Source organism: Tachysurus fulvidraco, chromosome 10 (assembly GCF_022655615.1).
Source record: "Tachysurus fulvidraco isolate hzauxx_2018 chromosome 10, HZAU_PFXX_2.0, whole genome shotgun sequence".
NCBI classification, from domain to species: Eukaryota; Metazoa; Chordata; class Actinopteri; order Siluriformes; family Bagridae; genus Tachysurus; species Tachysurus fulvidraco.
In genome coordinates, this window is record NC_062527.1 from 2,776,563 (window position 1) to 2,799,763 (window position 23,201).

The following is a 23,201-nucleotide window of genomic DNA, read 5'->3' on the forward strand; positions in this document are numbered from 1 at the left end:
ATAAAAACCTAGCACAGTATTACTATACAGAGTCTGTCATGGGTTAAAGGTGTGTGGTTACAGTTTATCTGCAGACACAATAATACTCCTTAAAAAAAAAAAAAATAAATAAATAAAACAGCCTCAACAAAACATTTATTAAGAAATACAGTCAGAGATCAATAAAAACATTTACGTATATACATTTTCCATCACATACAGACACACAGGAAAAATGCAGAGGCATGTCACTGTTGTATTCTTAAACAACTGGAACAATGTTAGAAGATTATACAGAAAACATGACAAAGAAAAAGAAACGTTTGAAAACAAGAAAGTTTTCAGGATGTATATCTTGAGTGTAAACAAGCAATACAAATCTATACTGATGATTAATGACGTTTATGAAACCTTAATGCAAAATTATAGCGGATAATTTATGGAGCTTTTCACAATATCCATGGTATGCAGATTGAACACAAGTCATATGCCCTGTCATTTAAAGTCCCATCATCACAATAAAACATATGCTTTGAAAAATACCCCTGATTTCTATGAACCATCATGTCAAGAGTAAAACAGACCACCTTGTCTGGGTCCAAAAAACGACTATTAGAAACTCGCTCTTTCTGAGCCACTCTGCTCCCATTTATAGATCTTGATCATCTTCTCAGTTAGAGATGCCAGGTAGTGTTCTTGGTTTGTATAAAAAGGGCAGATGTCCATGACTGGTATGTCTGCAGGAAGTTTCTGGAGCAAGGCTCCACTACTAGCATCCCATACCTGTGGAAGTTAAAACACAACATACAACTATAAGGTGTACATCAATATTCTATACCAATAACACCCCATATTGAAACGCTCTAAAAGTGAGCACGCATATATCCACCCACCATGGTAGAGTTAGAACCCTCATCTCCTGCACACACCAGAGTGGAGTCAGTAGCTGGACTCTTGAACACGGTGTTCTTTGTGAGCAACTTGGAAGATGAGCCAGCAGTGAAGGTCTGAACAGGAGAACAGGAGCAGACAAAATCCTGGGCAGACTCCTGATGAGGGCTTCGGTTAAGCTCCATCAGAACACAACGCAAAGATGGGTTGGTACGACCTGGAAATAAACAACAGTTCAAGTGCTCTTTGTAGTTCAGTGTTTTCCAACTGCGGTCCTCAAACACAAGTCTTATTCCTCCTGTATTGTTAAATAGCTATTAAATAGTTTTATCAGGGTATACTGTTATCTGCTCGTGTGTTCAGCAGAACAGGATGAACAGCAAAATACACAAAGTCTACTTTCAAAATCAAGCCTGATAAAACCACAAGGTTGTTCTTTGTCATTGTTCAGTCTGACCTGCTCATTAGGGATCTAATTATAAATCTGCTTTGTGACGACGGTTACTGATACTGAAGTGTTATATAAATAAAACTGAACTGAATGCAAACAGTTTTGGTTTTACACTCGATTTTTAGACGCTATACATCATATGATGCCATTATTAATTTACTCACCATAACATACACAGCAAGCAATTGTTCAAAGCTGTAATTTAGAACTCTTACTTGTAAACTCATTATATAATCAATCAATAAATTAATTGATATACAAGTAATAGCACGTCTTTGATATTAATTCCCTCTGTAGATCACAAGTACTAATTTATACAGAAATACTTAAACAGTAGACACTTTGATGCAGTACTATGAAATTTACAACTGACTAAATTATACTATTTAATTTAAAGTGCATTTAATACTTTCTTTTTAAGGCCATTATGACTTATGGGGCAAGTCATGGCATAATGGTTAGAGAGTCTGACTGCACCCAACCCCCCAACTGCTCCCCGGGCGCCGCAGCATAAATGGCTGCCCACTGCTCCGGGTGTGTGTTCACAGTGTGTGTGTGTTCACTGCTGTGTGTGTGTGTGTGTGCACTTTGGATGGGTCAAATGCAGAGAACGAATTCTGAGTATGGTTCACCGTACTTAGCCGTATGTCACTTCACTTCACTTCACTTAGAACAATAAAAAATATTTTAATACATTCGTCGTTTATTAACAGCTGCTTATAAAAGCTGGAAATATCTCACAATTTACAGCATTTTTAAATTTAGTTTCTTCTTGTGTTTTGGATACGAAAACATTTGACGGCGTCACAACACGGTCACTTTGTAGCAGATTATCTTTAAAGGCTCACCTGGTCTGTAGGTGACCAGACAATGTCTGCTCTCAGGTTCAACCTGGATGTCTGTACAGCCTCCAGACTCTAAAGGCAGAACGTGCTGTCGATACGAGGTTCCATCCACTTGCTCCCAGAAACATCCTCCCTCAAGGGAGCCAGCAATGAGGCCACCACAGGGGAACAAGCTGGAGGCAGCACGGGGCAGGTAGGACAGGGATACGACTGGACAACTGCACACAATCAGGAATAATAACAAAAAGGTATTAAACATGGAAAATCTCCAAGATGTAACAAATGCAAAAATTCCAGTATGTGCCATTACACCCGAAGCAAAAGTCTCTTGTATATTGTTTGGACACAGAACTGAGCGTATGATAGGTTATACCATCACGGCAATATTATTAAAAAAAAACAACACATTTCAGGATGCAATGCAGCAGTTTTACTGCATTTTAGGTTAAAAAAAAAAAAAAAAGGATATCCAAAATATTCTACATACACAACATTTTTTTCCCCATTCAATAAAATCTATCTTTTCATTCCTAATGGTTACATGCACAGGGAAAAGAACCCTCAGTGAGCTGCCCTTGCCCTCAAAGCAATACACCTACACATTTAGTTATTTAACACTTATTAAGACAAACAGCACAGACTCCACAGGAATGAGTGAGAATTCCCAGAGCGCCAATTACAATGATTTGTAAATGTCCAAAAATAAACGGTGCAACAAATACTACACAACTGTTACAGGGGTTCTCCGTCAGTACCTGGAACGAAGAGGTGCGAGCTCCTGCACGTGAGTGCTGGTGTCTCGTGTGTCGTACACTCGCACTGAGCCGTTGCTCAGACCTGCATAAATGTAGTTGTTGTTGTCGTGGCACCAACAGCAGCTCCATACGGGTTTCCCAGTGTTATAGGCCTGTACCACCGTGTTGGTAAACAAGCTGTGGAGGAAAAAAAAAAATACATCGGTGCTTTGAACAGCTATATCAGATTAATTACATCGCATTTATACGTGATTGAAAAGAAAACTTCATATCATTGTGTAACACTGCCTATGGAGGGGGGCACATTAAGTTTGGTCCAACACTGCATGCAGCTTTGTCATTTTCCACATATATTTGGTAGATGAACTTGTGCACGTCCCTAGTTCCAGGGTCATGTTACTGCAGTCATTCAATTACCTGTAACCAGACTGCACTAAATTGACCATCATTAACGACTACTGAGACAGGGCATGAGAGCACACTGCTGCTGCTGCATACGGCCTGTGGGAATAAGGAAATGAGTCTCATACCTGGTAAGCTTGATGGTATTATCGAAGGCAGCTGAAAGCAGAAGGCCATCCTGCTGTCTGTTGAAGGCAAGGCCTCTGATTTGTTTAGTGTGGATGGGAACATAATGACTGGCTTTGAGATTCACAGTGCTGATTTTTTTCACCCCAAAGCCTGAGACACGACAGGAAAGAAACGGTGAGGGGGAAAAAAAAAACTCAACACGTGTCTAAATACTCAAGACAACATTCCTAAATATTACACACCAGGAACCAGAGAGGCATGAGGGGAAGGCTGAGAAGCCAACAGGCAACTGAGGGGCTCGCAGTATGTCAGCACACGACAGCCACCGGTCTGAGAAACAAGGACAGCCTTAAAGAAAACATAATTTCCTCTGCAGGAGGATTCATGTCTCTGAGACAGAGACAGTGCAGAGGTCTGAGAATGAGTCGAGCTGGAAGGAGTCTGTGCCATTAACCTCCTGAGCTCCTGCACAGGACGAGAGAGAGAGAGGCTTGTTAAAAAAATTAGAGAACACAGAGCAATGATAATGGGAGGACATCTAAATAGACCTGATGACATTGCTTTGGACAGAAATTGCTCTTTCATCAAGAGTGTTCATTTTGAATATTTAAGGAAGTAAAATGTAAACAAATAGAAAACACACGATACTCTCCATTCGTGTCATGTGATGAAGACGGGGAGATTTGAAAGACCAAGTGTGAGCAGATCTCATACCTGAACCTCTTTGCGGAGTTTCCCACACTCGTCTGTTACGACCTGTAAACGCAGACGACACTGAGCAGATTCCAGCTCTGCCTTCCTCCGCAAACTTTGCTCCTGCACCAAAGATCTAAACACACACATCAATAACTAGATTAAAAGCAAAAAAAAAAAACCTTAGATGGAAGTCCAGTTTGTAATTCCAAATGACTTTACTTCTTTAAACTCTCCTGTTCTGTGTTGTCCACTGCCCTCAGTTTATGTGCATACAACAACACGATATCAGCACGCTTGGCCTTCTTATTGCACTAGAGGAAAACAAAGGAAACAAAAAGGTCATATACAGCTATAATTTGCGCTATGAGTGTTTCTAAATGATAAATATACCATAACTATCGGAAGATGACTTGTTACATGTTATTGATAGCTAAATAAACATCACATGATAAACAAAATCCACCCTCTGTCCTCTTCTTTAATATGAAACACTGACCTGAGGGCATTTAGCTCCTTGGCCCTTCAACCAGCGGTCAATACAGGTGTATCCAAACAAGTGGCCACATCGCAGCGTGGCCAGACGGTGTTCACCAGATGTGGTCCAAGGTTCAAAACATATAGAGCAGGTCTCTCCCTCTCCGTCATTCTCAGCCCCAGCATCCGAGAGCGAGGCGCCTTTACATGCCTCTGCGGGTGATGCATCAGCCTAAGAAAAGACAACGAGGGGGTCGACACACAGAAACTTTCACAATATTTGGCTCTTTGCACACTTCTTTCACCGTACCTTTTCTTCAGACTGAACTAGAGGTTCGGGTTGATCGGCTTCAGCAGAAACAGTAGGCTCTGGGTTAAAGAAACATTAGGCTCTGGGTTAAAGAAACATTCTCTATTTTAAATAAACAAGTCAAAGCAAGACAATACACAGCTTTTATAAAGTAATGCAAACCAAAGTTTATATGAGCACAAGGGCTTTGATAGGCTAATAGTCTTTTTTTTTATTATTTTGTTAAATCATAAAGCAGCCCAAGCCTCTCTAGTCCGTTTTACAGACCACCACCCTCCAATGTTCCTTCCCTATTTCCCAAAAGTGTTCCAATTTTTTCCAGAATGAACTAATGTTGCCATTATCTAAATCCACTGGGTGAGATGAGATGTAAATAAGCCACGAAAAACAACCGCAGGGAATCGGTGAGGTTTGTGGATGTTGCCTGAAATGAGCTGCTCTTTGAAGGAAGTTCAGAATAAAATAAATAAATTACATAAATACCAACCAGCTCTGCTCCTCAAACACATGAATGCTAGCGCTATATGGGGAGAATTCTGAACTGAAGGGAAAGCACACACACGCCTCCTCTACCTGTCCCGATTGTTTGAAACGTTCAAGGATCACATTAGCCGTTTGTTTATCTCCCATTTACAAATCTTGAGGCTTTCAAAATGTATTGCAGAAATCGAGGATAAAACATTGTAAAAACGAATTCCTGCATGACGATGGGAGCACATCAGAGAGGCAGATGAAGGTGTACCTGTTGCACTGGACTGTTGAAGTGGAGGAGTGACGAGAGCAGCAGGCTGGCTGCTATTCAGTGTAGCTGTAACATCAGCAGCAGGTATCGGATCCGGTGTCTCTCTGTTGTGTCTTTCCTCCTCGGAGTCGCTCACCTCGTCTGTGCTACCCGAGAGAGGCTCCGTGTCGCTTCCTGTTGACACCCTGAGCAGAAAGTCTAAAGGACCTCGGTTCAAATGTGAAGACTGTGTGGAGTACTGGAACCGCAGCCCTGCTCTGTTAATAGGGATTTACTCATGTAAAAAAAAAAGCATTTTTAAACCCGAGAAACAATATTTGTCAAAACGGCTCGTTAGAAATAAATACATTTCGATTAACAGTCTACATTTCTATTTTTAAATAGGAAATTCTATTTCTGTTGTTCTACATCTGTGAATCTGACAACACGTGCAGGCGGCGCACAGAGACGTGAAGCACATGACACGTTTACCGCACGTCAAAAAAAAAAGTATAGAAAACAAAAACCAAAGAAGAATCTCTCAGATAGAAGATAGTCGTGGACATGAAAGAATTTAGTTACACCGGGCTTCAGGGCCATTTCTGGCTATTTTGTGCTCAAATTTGTATCACATTGCTTTTGTCTGAGCACATTCCTAAAACATCCAACATCTTTTTCATGGCTCTTTACTGAAAGTCGTTTCAATGATTGCGGCTGTCATCATGCTTTTATACTAAACATTTCTAGCCCGGATTCATTCTACATTTAGGGGTCAAGGATTTGCATTTTTCAGTGACTCAAGGGACTTTTCAGTGATTTGCATTTTCCAACCGCACTGATACTCAAAACACATCTGTGCTGAACTAGGCATTGTGTGTTTAATACACATCGCTGTTTCAACTGTATGCAGTTCACAGGAGCAGCATGATTGTGTTTCGCATGGTTCTGTGCAGCAAAATTTGCTCTGGTTATGTTCACACCTTGCCCTCCTTCTCCTGACAATCTGAGTTGTTGCAAGTCGTGGCCTGGAAATAAGAACCGTGCTTCGTCCTTCAGGTCTCCTATCGGGCTCCTCGTCCTCTTCCACTTCTGTGCTGCTCCCGGAGTCAGGAATGATGATGGGACCTGCTCCGAACTGCAAATCTACCTCCATGTCTTCCATCTACACAACAACAACATTTAGAGAAAGAAATCGAGACCCAAATCAGACAGAAACGTGCAGACAGTCAGTAACCGTGTGTATTATATAGAGCTTGTTGTGCCCTATAACTAGCACTTCTTTCCTTATCTTTTGCATTAAAAAAATTTTTTTTTAAAAAAGACACTTTCATTGTAACTTTGAACAAATGTTTTAAACTCATGGTATCTTAAGTATGTAACCTAGTGAGCCAGCTTTAATGTATTCAATGTTAGAGATTTAAGCACTTATGTACGTCGCTCTGGATAAGGGCGTCTGCCAAATGCTGTAAATGTAAATATATTATATCACTGTTCGCTTTAAACAAGTGTGAAAAGTCTTTAAAACGCCAGAATGATTAGTCAGATAAACTCAGAGCCAGAACAAACAGACTGAAAAATAGCATCTTTCCAGTGGCTGTTTCTGCACTGAACAGCTGATATGGTGTTAATCACCACTGTACTGTCACCTTTCTTCTGTGTTTTGCACACTATTTTGCACCACTTTAAAATCATGCATCCTTGCACCACCCAAAAACTATCATTACACTTCTGTGTGTCTATCTATATATTTATTCTGTCTAGTCTCTGTGTGTGTGTGTGTGTATATATATATATATATATATATATATATTTATTTACATAATAACATTCCTTTTGTACAGCTCTGTCATTCCACTTCATACTGTATCATACTTATATAATAACCACACTATATATATACACCCTTATTCAGTTATATGTACATATTACTACACCTTCTGTATAACCTCATACCCTTATTTATTACACTGCCACTTGTAAATAAGCCATCTATGCACTTCCGGTTAGATGCTAACTGCAACTGCACAATGACAATAAAGTTCAATCTAATCTAATCTAATCTAATCTAATCACATGCTAACGTGAGCAGCGCTTCTCTTACACAACTCACCATGGTCACAGCTTCAGTTTTCAGGAAATGTTTAAATGTCAAATATAACTAAAGAGTCACAGGTTTGTAGCTGCATCAGATCTGAACCGCTCTGAGGTAACTAGCAGTTTAACGCTAACTAGCAGTTTGACGCTAACTAGCAGTTTGACGTTAACTAGCGAAGCTAATTCACGACACTAAAAAAATCATGTAAACAAAAACAACTCTTGCTAGAAAATTACAGCAGGATAAATTCCTCTGTGTTTAACTGCCTCTACGTTCACTGCGTGTTAAACAATAACAAATTAGATCATTAGTTTTAACACTAATGTTATCGTGTTGGTTTAAAGGCTTTACACATCTTACTGCTATGTGATGATTCATTAATAATAAATACATTTATATATAAAACACACACACACACACACACACACACACATATATATATACACACATATAAAATGTATAACATATAAACACACTTGTATAATAAACACATAATATATATAATATGCATAAACACACTTGTATAATATATAAACACATATATAACACACATATATAATATATATATATATATAAACACACACATATAACACACAGGTCCAGATGACTAGCCGACAGCAGGTTAGCAAACATTTGACAATAACACAGTAACATTACCTTTAACACACATTATTCAGCCATGATCCACAAGGCCTTAGTGGTCACCGGACTAACGCTGATTTTAACAATAAATCACTAATATAAATTTAAAACTAGGTCGATTTTTATCCCATTAACTAGTTATATTTACTGAGATCCAAAGCACGCGCCAATCTGAAGCCCCGCCTCTTCCTCCTCACGTGTTCACATGGGGCGCAGGTTAAAGGTGAAATACTTGATTTATTTTTATTCCTTAAGTGTACAAATCACCTGAAACATTTGCAGAACATAATAAACAATGCTTTAAGCCACGGCCTTAGCTAAAGCGTATAAAGTCGCTGAGAAAATAGGTTTGGAAAACTGCTTTCCGGTCCGTAAAGCTTGTCTGTGGTTGGATGAGCCACCTGTCAATCTGTGATATAGACCGTGCTGATTGGACGAGGCGCCAGAACAAAAGCTGATCTTTATTGATCCTTTAAATCCTTCAGACATTTAATACTGCTGTCCCAGACACCCAGCACTCACACCCTGAGGACACTGGGGCATTAATCTGTCTGTGTTTAACTGCCTCTATACTCACTAACATGTGACCTGCCTCTCGGTTACAGTCCCAACTGTAAGGCTGATTTTATTCATGTAATCTTCTGTGAACTGGAATTAATATTTTAAGATATAAAATTGATGCTTTTGGTAGAATAACACTGATCAGGTGCAGTTCCATTTCCACCCAGCAGATGGCAGCATTATAAAAGGTTCTGAACATCAGCTGTTCTGTAAGGTTTGGCATTTTAATTTAGAAATATAAAACCTGTGTGCAGGATGTTTCTATAATTATTCTAAATGAAACCAAAAAATCTTAAGAACATAATCTTTATTAAAATAATTTGTTTGACATTTACATCTATTTCACAGTTGAGGACAGGACAGGGTGTGACAATGATACTTAGACAGACGCAGACAAAACGAGCAATAGAAATGTTTTTTTCATTATGACTATAGCACCACGACAAGGACTGAATGGAAACATGCCACATTCTTCATCAGCGTCTGCCAACAGTTAATATTTTTGTTTTGCTTTCGACGTCATCACCCTCTATAGCCGAGATCTAGGCTACGTTACATGAAGATGCAATTAAAAGTAGTTGCAAGATAAGAACATTTAATTGCAGAAAATATTCAACAATCTACTAACTGAAGAAAACAAAATTGGACCACAAAGTACAAATAGATACAAAAATATCTGACCGTTTTGGGATTTTTTACAGAATTAAAAATATATACAATAGTGCATAAAATCTTAACATCCACATAAAAAATAAAAACACTCAAGACGAGCAATGATGAAAGATAAAATATATAAATAAAAGACAGCGACATCACTATGTTTTAAGGTTAAACCTTATGGTTCCAGCAGTCTCTTCCGGCTGTAAGTTCTGCCACAAGCCTGGCGTCTCCTTGGTTGGCTAACAGGTGAGACATTAAATGTGTTCATGCCCATACTGTCAAACTGCGCAGAGTTTCCACTCGATCCTGTGGGAAGATCACAGAAGTATAAGTCCCAGGTCAAACAATAGCTAAAGTGTATCCTGGAAGCATCCTGCTGTTGCACCTGAGGATGAAATGTTTAGTATTTGTCACTGCCTAATCTTAATATTTAGACAGTGACTGCTTAAGCACATGTCCTCTTTATATCATGTGTCGCTGGTAGAATCATCTCACCATCACGTTGGGTGGTTTCCTTGGTAACGGAGCTCTTTTTCCCTTTGTATAAAAGGGGTGACTGTGTGAGAGCGAGGATTCCACTGGCTGAAACGGCTTTCTTCACTTTAGGGTGTGGAGGGGTAACAACTGTGGAAACGAATCACACACATGTTCCATTAAGATCAACAAGCAGAACAGAAATTTCTTCAAAAAAAAGAAGGTTTAGCCACTTATCTAAATAGAGGTGATCAAATCAAAGAAATATTTAATGAGGGCGAATTATAGTTTATGTCCCAATTTTATTTTCCACTGAAGCCGACGCGGCTAACATGCAGCCGTGTTCTGATAAAATGATCATCATAATCATCTCACCTTCACACCTCCTACAGTTTATACACAGATAAATATTATATTAGGCACATTAGAATAATGAGTTTAGCAAAATCTGGTCAAAATATCCTACGATTTGCCACAGAGTGTGAAAGCAACCTAAAGTTCGGAACCGAGCGATCTGGGTATATGAATAAACGAGGAAACAGGAGGCTTTAAGGTGACACAGCTGCTGTCTATGCAGAAGCCTTCATTGTGTTCAATGGTTTGAAAACAGAATGTAGCTAAAAACAGGACTGAGCAGAATAAAATTATTTAAGCTTTAATACCTGGAAAATGTCGATTTATTCTGACATTTTATAAACTTGCGATAAATGGATTTCATCACTAATTTGAGGGTACAAACAATGCAAGTATATAAATGGCTGTATTATCTTTGTAACATTAGTGCAAGTACAAACATTTCCTGTTTTAGCTGATTAAATCCATTTGACCAGATAATTTAGTTAGATAAAAAAAACAAACCTTCACTACATTTAGATAACCAAAGTCTACGGAGAACACGCACAGAAATGTAAAATACACAGCTAACTATACATTATGAAACTATAGCAAAGTCCACAAATAAGTAACGAGTACACGTCTTACTGTACCTGAGCTACATGATCCGCTTCCACTTATCCATGAAAACTCATCACGTGTCGTCGTGTCCGTCGTGTCACAGTTACGCACCACAGATTCTGCCCAGTCCATCTCCTCAGTAGAGCAGAGCTTGGATGGAATAGCTAACATGTATTTAAAAGCAGGGGCATCCCTTAACTCTTTAGGCTCTTCTGTCCCTGGGAGTCTAAACACACCGTCAAGCTCTGTGTCTTCCAAATTCTCTGTCCCTTCCTTAATCTCCTTGGTCCCCGAGAGCCCTATCCTGGCCCTTTTCTTGCGAGGCCAAGTACTGAAGTTCTCTGGGGTCGCCCTTCCCCGGCTCTGGGGAGATGGGGTCCAGGGCACATGTTCCCCGTGGCCCAGGGGAGAAGGGCTATTAGTTAGCAGCCTAGTAGGAGTGATTGACTGGCATATATATTTCTGGACACCTCCCTTTCCAGGTGTATAATGAGATGGTGAGGTACAACTAGGTTCTCGATGCTTGGAACAATGTGTAAGTGGGCTATTGACTCTTGATGGTTTATTATTTATATGTGGAACTTGCCCTTTGCCTGCATTACTAGATGATTCAACTGAATTGAAAGAATCGGTACGTTTAAACTTAAGCTTCGGTAAACCTGATGCCTGCATTTCTAATTCCACTTGATAAGTAAGAGGGTTTGGTTCAACTGGCTGCTTCTTTCTATGCACAGGTGTTCCAGAGGCTTGTGGACTGGAGAACACTCGAAGCCCAGGAGAATAACCAAGTCGTGCTGCTGCCTTTCTTTGTTGTCGATCTGGAGTCTGACGGAAACCATATCTGCTACATCCTTTTGGACTATTGTCAGGAACGGCTGGTGTGCCAGTGAATTGAAAAACTTCTGAGAATTTAGACGACTTGCGCGAAAAAGAAATGTTCATTTTAATGCCACCAGTTAATTCGGTCTTCACTACGGCAGCTTCTGCGATATCGATGCTCTCTTCTGTAGAAGTGGCACTGAACTGTGAGGAGTCAAACTGTTGGGTGTCTGAGGAGGACGACGCCTCCTCTGGCGCGTGAATGCTTTCGGACTGTCCATCAGTAACCTTCGTTGTCCATGACTCACAATGTAGTGCATGATGAGGCTTGGTATCATGTGACAAGGTCGCTCTATGATTCGTTACAACAGGTGTATGACTGCCAGGTGATGGTGATCTAGGTGTTGGGTCCATTGATCTCTCTTTATTAAATGAAGATATATCGGCCTCTTCGTCAGGTGGCAGAGTAGAGAAACATTTAAGAGGTGTTCTTCCAGAACGGGTACACATTGTGTGTGTGGGTCCAGGGCTTTTACTGGGTGTTTTTATTCCTGGTGTTGGTGGTGATGGATGATCGTACAAAAGAATGTTTGGACTGTGGGGGTCAGCTTTCTCTGGCGAACTTAACGTCCTGCTTAGTTTCTCTGACCTCCGGCTCAGCTGGGGTTCTTCACTGGCAACATTTCTAGCATTTCTTTGTGCTGTTTTAGGGGAAACCTTGCCTTTTTGTTGACTTGATTTCTCAGGAGTTTTGAAAATGTCAACCTGATCTCTGCAACGTTTGTTTGGTGTGATCAATCTTGGGGAATATCTAATGGAGAAAACGGGAGAATCTGGGACTTTAAATGGTTGTTCTGGCAAGCCTTTCCATGGAGATGGAGACCAAGTCACACTTTTCCTTGGGGTTCTTATGTTGGGGCTCCTAATAGAGGGGCCAGAAGGGGACCCACATTCCATAGAGCTTTTCACAGGGGTTTTAAGAATGCTCTTCAGTGGGCTTTTCTTTGGTGATTCCAGCATTAAACGTTTTGAAGCCGGAGATCTAAACGGACTTCCTCTGAGGACCATAAAGTTCTCTCCACAGCCTGGGCTCTTAGGAAAGAAACACATTTCGGTTTTAGAAGAAGAACCGGGTTTCCTGGGAGTTCTCCTCTCAGTTGCAGGTCCGGGCTGTTTGTACAGAGATTTTCTTGGAGTCGTATTGCAATTCTGGTAGAAGAAGATATAGATAAATGTGTGTCTCAAACCTAGAAGCCTTTAGCCCTTCAGTCCTTCTGTATTTTACATTTTTAAATCACAAGACATAGAAAAGTAAATGAATTACAAGGGTTTTATCCAGTTGCTTATTAATAATTAGCTATTCAAACAAAGACGGCGCTGTTGTACATAACTGTGGCTTATAAGACCAGTCTGTAAACCACAGATGCTGAACTCTTATTATTATTATAGATTCCATTTACTAATGATTATTACCACATTATGACATACAAAATACTTTAACTCTATATTACAGCATGAGTTTAGCTTCTACGACGTGAAAAAAATCAGATCCGGGCCAGTTCTGAGTGTTCACACTACTCCTGAAGAAGTCTGACCTGGTCACTTGACCCCAAAAAAATTTGGGCCACTTTTACCTGCAGTGTGGATGTGGCCTAAAATACTGAAATGCACATTGAACCACGTTCAGTGGTGCTGGCAGGTTTATTACCTCAAAGACAGAATCAGTAGACCCAAGCCCAGCAACTTCAGCGTCTTTACAGGTCGATCTGGACGTGGACGTGCGAGCAGGAGACTCGGCGGCACCAAACAGAAGTCTCATTGGTGACTTAACACCCTTAATATTAATGTCACCTACAATTGTGAGCACAAAAAAGCCAAATAATACATAAACTCAGAAGATATAAAAGGTCTTAGCAGTTCGATGGATATTTATCTACTATGCAGGTTATGGTATCTTGCTCACCTTTACTTTCAGAGACTGGGAGCTGTGAAGAGGACAAGGCTCTATCCAAATTTCTAGAGCGTGGTTGTGAGCTTGAATAGAAGACACTGGAATGTCTCCTTGCCAGTTTTTTTATTCTAGGACTCCTCCTCAAATCTACCAACAAAGATCCAGAGGTATAAATAAAATAATAATAATAAATGTTTCTTTTTAATATAGACCATAATAAATAAAAGTTACTGACCTGTCACTGGTTTAACTGGAGACTCCTCAATGACTAAATCAGTGTCACCTGAACTCCTGACAAAGCAGATAAAGTAGACAAATGCTACTGATTCACCATTTAGAGTAAAAATAATAAGTAGAGAATTATGAGGTCAGCGGCAGGACAAAAAAATAATTACTGGTTATTTTGTGAAGTTTACCTGCTATTCCTTTGTCTGTATAATAGACGATTAGATACTTGCTTATGGACGGGAGTCTCGGAGACCTTTTTTGTTAGTAAAGTGCGTCGTCCTGCGAGTGGAACAATGGTTTAATAATCATCATAATAATAATAATTTCACTCTGAGGGTTTAGATTGTATTGCGTCATATTCTATTTAACAAAAATAGGAAAAAATTTTATTACCATCTTCCACCTGCGACCGTTTCCGTTTCTTCATGACATCTACTGCTGATACGGACTGGCTCCGAGGCATTTTTCCCTTTTTTGATGACATTTTCTCCTGGTTAAAAAGGTTTCTCCTCACCCTTGTCACTTCTGCAAAATATTGTTGACAACTTATAGAGCCAATACTTAATCCACCACATGCTAAAACATTATACTTAATGCATCATGTATTTCGCAAAAAAAATGTACGTGCCTTGAACTGTTTGTTTTTGAGTTGATGGGCCTCCTACATGATGTTTTTCTGGAGGAACGCATTCCTTTGTTTTTGCCTGTCACATCAAAGAAAAGCAAGGGGCAATGATTATCCCAGATAAATTCATATTAAAAATTAAATTCATTAAAAGGTGGGGTCTCCGATGTTGGAGAAATGATAACAAACTAAACAAAAATCAAAACAAATATTTAGCCAGTGAGAAGAAAGGGGCGTGTCTTGTCAATATGGGTGGAGAGAGTGTTCAGTGCGCATGTGTGACGTTAGCAGAAAGCGGTTTTAACATTGACATGGAGGATAAAAACAAAGAAAGAAAGAGAAGAAAGACTTACGATAAGGACAAGAAGTAGGACGTGTTAATATAGGATCAGCTTCCCAGCACTGGAGAGAACTGAAGGAGCAGGAAGTTGGCCACATATTCACAGGTTGGAGTTTCCCGAGTCAATAACTCCTGAGCTAAACGCTGTTACTACACAAATAACACCTCTTTTCTATCGTAGTAATGTAGAGAGGCAGCTACAACCTCGTTTTGTGTAGTAACAGCGTTTAGCTCAGGAGTTATTGACTCGGGAAACTCAGACCTGTGAATATGTGGCCGACTTTACTTAAGACGCCGAGGCTTTTTTCCTTCTCGATAGGTGAGTAACGTTGGTTTTGCTTTGTTACACAGAACTAATATATGCCTTTGTCCTTTACATGATTATGCTTGTGTGTCATTTTTGCTTGTTTGTTTATCTACAATCGTTTTGTTCTTCCCTTCAGCTATGATAAAGACACGTTTCTTTCCTTCAGTCGCCTGGGTTACGTATGTAAGTGTGGGCGGAGCTATCGACACAGGGGTGGGACTCGTATGGGTTAGGGGCGTGTTTGTTTTGGTGATTTCAAATGTCAACATTGGCTTTCAAACATCGGAGTCCCCACCTTTAAACTTGATCATACTCACTTGTCTCGTGGATTTCCTGGGCATCTCTATTTGCCGAAGATTCAGTGGGGCCTCCGTCGTGCTCTTATGACGTGTAAGCATGCTGGTTCTGAAAGTAAATAAATATTGACTTATATAATTTTGTCATACACACGTGAATAAAATATCCCTCCTGTTCATTACCCACCTTCTCTTTTTAGCAGAACGATTGCGTAACTCTTCAAGCCGATCTCCAACACTGGAGACCAGACTCTGCGTGGCCGACAGTGGTGAGGGACTTACACAAACACTCTCCTTTGCCACAGAGTCATCACTAAAAAAATCAGCAGGCAGGACTGCAACAAGCACCTCAGGAAGCTGGGTACCGAGACTGTGGTAGATGTCTGCCAGAACCTTAGGTATGCCAGTCAGGTACCTTTAGCACATCACATGTAAACACACAATCTCGCGTTATACAGGATCAGCTTTAATTAACACTTCACCATTTGTATTTCATCAGTGCACAAGTACGCACGATGGCAAAACCTCCTCTTGCATGAACTTGGACAGGTAAACGGGATCTTTTGTCAAAGAGATCACCCGCAGCATTCCAGCCACCTATGATGGATACCAGTGGAAAGCCCGTTACAATGGGACGTTCTGTTTATTTGAAATTTATTAGTAATCATCACAATTCTAATAAATAGTGCATGATAAATGCTGCTTTATGGAAAACCTTCTTACCTCCTCCACCATCTGTTCCATGTGATCTTGATCCTCTGAAGTCAGCCTTTTGCACAGCTCGAGTCGGAGAACTACTTGTAGCTGACAACTTACAGGTAAGAAAGTCAAGGTTTTTGCATTGTTCCACAGACGAGCAATACTAATTACTAAATACTACAAACAACAATAATAATTTTCTGCTCTTATTAAGAATATTTTATTTAAGGAGCACGACATACTCTCTGATTTTACTCTCAGAATCAGCAGTACTTCCATAGATGTGACGAATGGACTGCACACTTTTTAAGTGGTTCTTCTTGATTATATTTAAGAATGAATCCTGCCGAGGGAGAAACAAGCAATGGTCAATAAATACAAACATTTTCATTAATGCTGACACGAATGTGACAAGTATGGTCAGTTTTACTCACCTCTGTATCAAAATGAATTTTAATGAAGTTTTCCACCACTGAGAGCAGATCCTGCACATACGTGATGAGACCAACACTCTTATCCTCCACAGCCTGCTGATATCCCAGGGTCAAATGGGAAAGAAGCTCATCTTTATTTTTAAAACCTACAATAAAATACATATACAGGTCATTACTTTCCCAAATACTTTAATTTAATAACAAGTTTAAAAATTCTTACTACTCACACATAGGACCAGGTCCGGTCCTTTCACTGGAGCATCTCTTGACTCGCTTCTCTGTACCTTTGGTGGTGACGGAAGGATCTGTTTCTGTTTGATTCTTTTGTGCTTTCACATTAAAGCGAGCAACATTCAACATCTGCAAAGAGCGACTCATGGTCTTCATCTTCTGTCGAACTGGTGTACGTTGAGTACCTCCTACAGAACAGAGGTCATTAGCAAACTGTTTAACATGCAAAATGAATCGCGAAATCAAATAAATTGTAAACAATGCCCTTACAAGTAGTCATAAAGGATGTATACTTGCCAAGATAATTAATAATAGATCAAGTATTAGGGATGTACTAACGTTTTTTGCCTTTCGAGACACTGTGTCCATCTTTATTGTTTTTATAGAGCTCTGCTAGGCTGTTTGTCAGCTCTTGCTCATTAGTGTCATCTTCTGTATGTTCCTGCTCCTCAGGAGCAGCATGCAGAAGCCTACAGGCGATAAAGCAGCAAGTGGCATATTCCATAATAACAATTAGGAGTTGTTTCTACAACGTGTAACAATAAAATATTCAGCTTCTGCTAAATAAACAGGGGGAGAAAATGAGTTCTAATAGAACTGATAATAACAATAAATAATATATAAATATTAAGAATGAAAGAATGAAAGAAAGAAAGAAAGAAAGAAAGAAAGAATACCTCATAGACTCCATCAAATGGCAACTAATCCCAGATTGGTCAGATAGAGGAAACCAGCCCTCAGTAAACTCTGTTGTTAGATTAGTCCCCTGCTGAAGCTCCCGAGTTGCCCATTCAGGAATCTGATGTGGACTTGGTTGTTCTGGGGAATGAAAAACGGTAATTCAAAACATGTTTAAAGCTTTAGATATTGCTCCTCTTTCCAAAACAGAACTCTAAGGATTTAAGTTAGTGTTTTTTAGCCAGACAGTCCAAACTCTGTTAGCATAGTCTGTGTGAAATTTAACCTTACGTTCTTTTATTACTTGGTTCTATTTTGTTTCACACTGTACAGATTAGAGCAGACCAACCATATTTTAATGAAGAAATATGGTAAAAAAAAATTATCTTAATAAAGCTTGCAAATGCACATAAAAATCACTGAAGTGAATTAAGCACCAATATACAACTGAATGACATTAAAATTTTGGCACCCATTTGGCTATAAACAGAGTCAGAGACCACTAGTCTTAGATTGCTTTGGTTCATGTCTGACAATATGAAGGGATGTATGCTATAGGGATGGATTCAAACCATGTGAAAGCAGCTTTCTTGTTTAACACTGCTGCCACTCTGACCATCAGGGGCAAAGCATGGCAGCTTATTATTTGCATAATAACTCAATACAGTTTGTGTTCTGCTAGTGAGAAGTTATAGAAGCTTATAAAACACTTGTGACCTACATACCTGAGGTATCTTTATCTTTCATGAGGTCTTTAAAAACACTACTGACAATGTCATGTAGATCTGAGGTTTCAGGAAGGTCTGCAGTTTCTGAAGGAAGGCATGTATTCAGAGGTTCCTCACTGTGGAGAACTGTCAGAAGAGCCATACTGTATGACAATACTGACAGTACTGCAGAGTGGACCTGACCTCCTTCACTGACTTCTGCTAGCTGTACCAAAAAAAAAACACACATTTAATATATTGTATACAATTAATTCCTCTAATAAAACAATGCTACGGTTTGCTTTATTTAATCATCGATTGTAAGGTAGTTTGGATGTTAAAAAATGATGTTACCATGTCAGAATCTATCATAAAAAGCTCATTGAAGAGACTTTGAAAAGTGACGTGATTTTGCTCTGATTTTTGTTGGCAAATCAGGATCCAGCACTCTGAAGCCGTCTGCTTGAGATGGCAGGTGTTCAGGCCTCGCAGGACACTTCTGAGAGTCACCTGAACAGGTGCATTTAGACACCTCTGTCTGCACGCAACAGGCTCCAATGAAACACTGCAGGTCTGTTTGTTCTTCTCTGGTACCACAAGGGAACAGGGATGTCAAAAGTTAAAGTACATAAGATTCATAACAGTGTCAAAAAGACTGTGCTGGGGCAATATTTGTTACCTGCACCCCAGCAAAGCGTTCCTACAAGACTTGGAAATGTTCTATTGTAGGTCTTTTCAGAAGACAAGATGTATCCTGTACTTGAGCCAGTTGGAAAGGAAAGCACTCCCTTGTTGTCCCTAGTGCATGGGTTAGGATCTTTATGTTTCAGCTTCATACCAGACATGAACAAAGGAATCACTTTTCCAGCTACCGGCTGCAGTGCATCCATGACAGTCTTCAAGCTAGTGTAGTCATCAGCTTCATGATTAACCTGTTGACAAAGTGCTTTATATTACACAAAGTTGGTTTGTCTCTCTCTCTCTCTCTCTCTCTCTCTCTCTCTGTCTCTGTCTCTCTCTCTCACACACACACACATATTATATATTTAGTTTAAATAGCCAAGGTATTAAAAAGGTTTAAACAAACCTCATGAGAACTACAATCGGCCCAGTGCAGGACAACTTTCCGATAATTTAGCATGTCTATTAGACCCTTTGGTAGAATAAGCTCATGTAAATCCCACTGATTTCCAGTGTTACTGTTGGGCAGCTGTAAAAAATCCACCATGTCGTTTCTGGAATACGGACACTCTGAGACCAAAAACACCACATTTTTTCCATGACATGAAGTATCATCATCTGCCATGGGATGATTTGTTGTGTTCCTGGTTGACCTCCTGGGGCGCAATGACAGTTTAGTGGGAGAGGTTATGTCTGGTCTGTCCCACTGGAAGTCCAAAAGGATCTCCTTCAGTGTGTTCTGCACACAGATTGCCGGACTTGCTCGCAGTCTATGATGCTCCTCACAAGATATTTGATTAACTCCAACTTTTTGGGCAAATTCCACCTCAAAATCGCTGAATGCTTTCTCCTGGAGTTCTTTAAAATCGGTGCTTCTTGTTATAAGACTTGCACTTTTGAAAGTTCTTGAATGGAAAAACTTGTAACCCCATCGAACGTTATCGAAGCCATATTTACTGCCCAAGGAAAGCAAGACTTTTAACATCCACTGCTTTAAGTAACTCAGACACCAGTCTCTTGGGAAGCGAAGCTCCTCAGGTTGATAGTCCGCATCCACAGCAAACACAACATTATGAGCCGCCATCATTCATGGGAAACAAATGCGTTCAAATAAAGTCAGAATTAATCAGTAATACGGCCTCAGTCTGGCTCGACAATACACACGAGTAAAGACCGCATGTCTGAGTTTGTTTACACTGATTATTTACGTGACTTTCCCCATGAACGTCTAACGTTATGTTAGTGTTATTGTTAGCTTAGCTTTAGCTTAGCGTTAGCACAGCGGCTAACAAACCTAAACAAATATAACTCCCGAGAAAGTATCTAAATATCTACATGTATAACGAACAGAAGAACTTGGCTTTAACGTCATGCGGTAATAAACGGACTGTGAATAAAACGTTACACTAAGAGCAACATTTATAACCTCTTCCAGTTCAAGTCGCCATTTTCCTTCATTCTCCGAGATCAAACACTTGGCGCTTCAGAGTTGACTCGAGTTGTCATTGGCTGAAGTGTCTGTGCCCGAGATTCACTGCCTGTGATTGGACCGATGTAAAGTCAATCAGAATTAAGTCGATTTCGAAAAGTCGTACTTTGATTTAATTGGTTGATGCGTTTTTCCCAACGGAGAGGATTAAAGTGACAAATATAAGTAACTAACACAATGGCTTTAAGTCTAACACCAGAATATAGCTGTGTGTTTAATTCACCTCCTGCAGGTTCTCTGCGATTATTGCAGAATAATATGGAATTTGATAAGAAACATTTAAAACAGAAATAATTTTAAATGGTATAAATATTAAGGACAGTAAATGTAATAATGTTTATGGAGTTTCTTCATTTTCTTGTTGTGAAGTAAACAATACAGGGGACAATCTGTGAGAATATTAACTGGAAATTGGTTTGGACTTAATAATAATAATAATAATCATAATCATACTACTACTACTACTACTACTACTACTACTACTACTACTACTAATAATAATAATAATAATAATAATAATAATAATAATAAATATTGCATTAACAATAAAATTAGTGAAGTATATTAATTATACTCTTAATTTATCCAACAAACCAATTTGTTCAAAAATGTAAAAATGTTATTTTCCTGTGCATTCTGTAATATAAACACAATCTGCACCTTGTTACTGATTGTATGTGCACTTAGTTTTTTTGAAGCATTTTTGTTTGACAAAAATTAATATACTCAAAAAAGTTTTTTTTATTAGGAAAGTAAATTGGTGATCTTTTTTTATTTTAAACCTGTTTATTTTAGTTGGAAAGTTTCATATTCATAAATGTAAAGTGGTCTTTAAAGAAAACAAACATTTTACAGTTTAATCTCGAAAGTAATCTCGAAAACTGTGGACTTTTAAAAGGCTGTTAATTTCATTATATTGCTCTTAAATTAATATATATTAATATATATTCCCCTTATTTGTATTTTTTATTTGTGTTTTTTTTCTCCTTTATGTTATGTTACTATTCTATGATTTGAATAATATGACATTGTATTTATATATATATATATATATATATATATATATATATATATATATATATATATATATATATATCTCATTTGTTATTGAGACAATAATAAATAAATAAATAAATAAACAAATAAATAAAAAATAGACGACTATTATGACGAGTAAACAAATACTTATTCTAGCAAAAGTGTCGTCATTTCCGCCAGTTCCTACATACTTCCGGTTGAAATATTTACTTCAGTTGGAGAAGAACGCAGTGACGTTTGAGCCCAAAATGAGCGGCGGTTTGGCACCGAGTAAAAGCACTGTTTATGTTTCTAACCTGCCGTTTTCTCTGACCAACAGCGACGTGCATAAGTTGTGCAGTAAATACGGCCAGGTGGTGAAGGTGACGGTGGTGAAAGACAAACACAGCCGCCAGAGTAAAGGTGTGGCGTTTGTTCTGTTCCTCAACAGAGAAGCAGCTCATCACTGTGTTCAGGCTCTGGACCACAAGCAGCTGTTCGGCAGGACGGTGAAGGCCAGTATCGCTGTGGACAACGGCAGAGCTGCAGAGTTCATCAGGAGGAGGAACTACACTGATAAATCTAAATGTTATGAGTGTGGAGAAGAAGGACATCTCAGCTACAACTGCCCTAAGAACCTACTGGGAGAAAGACAACCTCCACCCAAAAAGGACAAGAAGAAGAAGAAGAAGATGATGATAACGAAACACCTTGACGAGGTCGAGCCTGAGGAAAGTGAAGATGAAGGAGAAGATCCGTCATTAGACAGTTTAAGTCAAGCCATCGCTTTCCAACAAGCTCGAATGGAGGAAGAGGAGAGACGAAGGAAGCAGCAGGTCTCGGCAGACACGAGCCACGCTTCCACATCAGACGGTTCACATAAACCCAGGATTAAAAAGAGCACGTACTTCAGTGACGAGGAAGAGCTCAGTGACTGATATACATTATTCTGTTCTTTTTGGGTGAAAACTTTGCTGAGGCTTTTTTTTTTATTATTAATACAAATAAAATGTTTTATAGTGAATAAATCAGTCACTTGGGGTTTGGAAAGCTGAAGTAACCGATGAACAAAAACGCCGTCACTCTTTAGCATCAGTGTATTAATCCGTTCGCTCGTCGTATTTTATGCTGTAAATAATGTCTACTAGTTAGTACAGATGTTTACTGAATTCCCTGAAATAACTCCTCGGTGTGCAAACAAATTGTTTTCAGTTGTATTGGATAACTGGAGCTGTGCTAATGATGAACTACGATAAAGAGACACTTTAGAAATGGATTTTTAAATAAACTTCATCAATGATTCCACAGGTGAAGAAATCGAATACTCACTCAATGTGCACAGGCTCAAAAATTTGAGAGGAAAAAAAATCATATTTACAATTTCAATGAAAATGGATTAAAAAAAAAAGTTCTTCTCAATAGTTTCAAACTGCAAACGTTTTATATTACTTTAGTTCTGTGACTTAATGATTTGATCTAAATTTCTGATTCCTAACAGAGAAGCTACTCACACGTGACAACCTCAGGGATAAAACATGACGAGGCACGCTATTATAGAAAAACAATTAGTTTCATTATGGGATGTTTTATTTGAAGTTTCCTCCATACAAATCCCTGTGTATAATGTTACTGTAGACTGTATGACACTTGATTATGCTTG

General features: G+C 39.1%; 3 protein-coding genes across 4 annotated transcripts; 1 reads left to right on the forward strand and 2 right to left on the reverse strand.

Annotated features, from left to right (window-relative positions):
- Nucleotides 1-118: 118 nt before the first annotated feature.
- On the reverse strand, nt 119-8,706 carry rfwd3 (ring finger and WD repeat domain 3). Of its 2 annotated transcripts, none has more exons than XM_027164029.2 (13): nt 8,406-8,706; nt 6,634-6,815; nt 5,675-5,931; nt 4,933-4,991; nt 4,645-4,854; nt 4,368-4,459; nt 4,167-4,281; nt 3,695-3,917; nt 3,452-3,602; nt 2,922-3,098; nt 2,170-2,384; nt 873-1,087; nt 119-762 (listed from the first exon to the last, which is right to left on the reverse strand). In XM_027164029.2, exons 2-13 carry the CDS (start codon nt 6,813-6,815, stop codon nt 592-594), a joined length of 2,067 nt encoding a protein of 688 aa, XP_027019830.1. In that variant the 5' UTR covers nt 8,406-8,706; the 3' UTR covers nt 119-591. The 2 variants fall into 2 exon arrangements, with proteins under 2 accessions (XP_027019830.1, XP_027019829.1); XM_027164028.2 differs by lacking the exon at nt 8,406-8,706 and adding an exon at nt 7,764-7,909.
- Nucleotides 8,707-9,245: 539 nt separating this feature from the next.
- On the reverse strand, nt 9,246-20,522 carry ticrr (TopBP1-interacting, checkpoint, and replication regulator). Its single transcript, XM_027163965.2, has 22 exons — nt 19,442-20,522; nt 19,034-19,286; nt 18,709-18,941; nt 18,373-18,580; nt 17,647-17,788; nt 17,309-17,439; nt 16,966-17,157; nt 16,739-16,884; nt 16,547-16,647; nt 16,329-16,416; nt 16,120-16,202; nt 15,793-16,020; nt 15,627-15,714; nt 14,666-14,741; nt 14,431-14,562; nt 14,226-14,316; nt 14,045-14,100; nt 13,822-13,956; nt 13,567-13,709; nt 11,072-13,067; nt 10,107-10,235; nt 9,246-9,917 (listed from the first exon to the last, which is right to left on the reverse strand). The coding sequence occupies exons 1-22, from the start codon at nt 20,120-20,122 to the stop codon at nt 9,787-9,789; spliced, it is 5,463 nt and encodes a 1,820-aa protein (XP_027019766.2). The 5' UTR covers nt 20,123-20,522; the 3' UTR covers nt 9,246-9,786.
- A 1,214-nt stretch (nt 20,523-21,736) lies between these two features.
- zcrb1 (zinc finger CCHC-type and RNA binding motif 1) lies at nt 21,737-22,846 on the forward strand. The gene has a single exon (XM_027163777.2). The coding sequence runs from the start codon at nt 21,811-21,813 to the stop codon at nt 22,477-22,479; it is 669 nt and encodes a 222-aa protein (XP_027019578.2). The 5' UTR covers nt 21,737-21,810; the 3' UTR covers nt 22,480-22,846.
- The last annotated feature ends 355 nt before the right edge of the window (nt 22,847-23,201 follow it).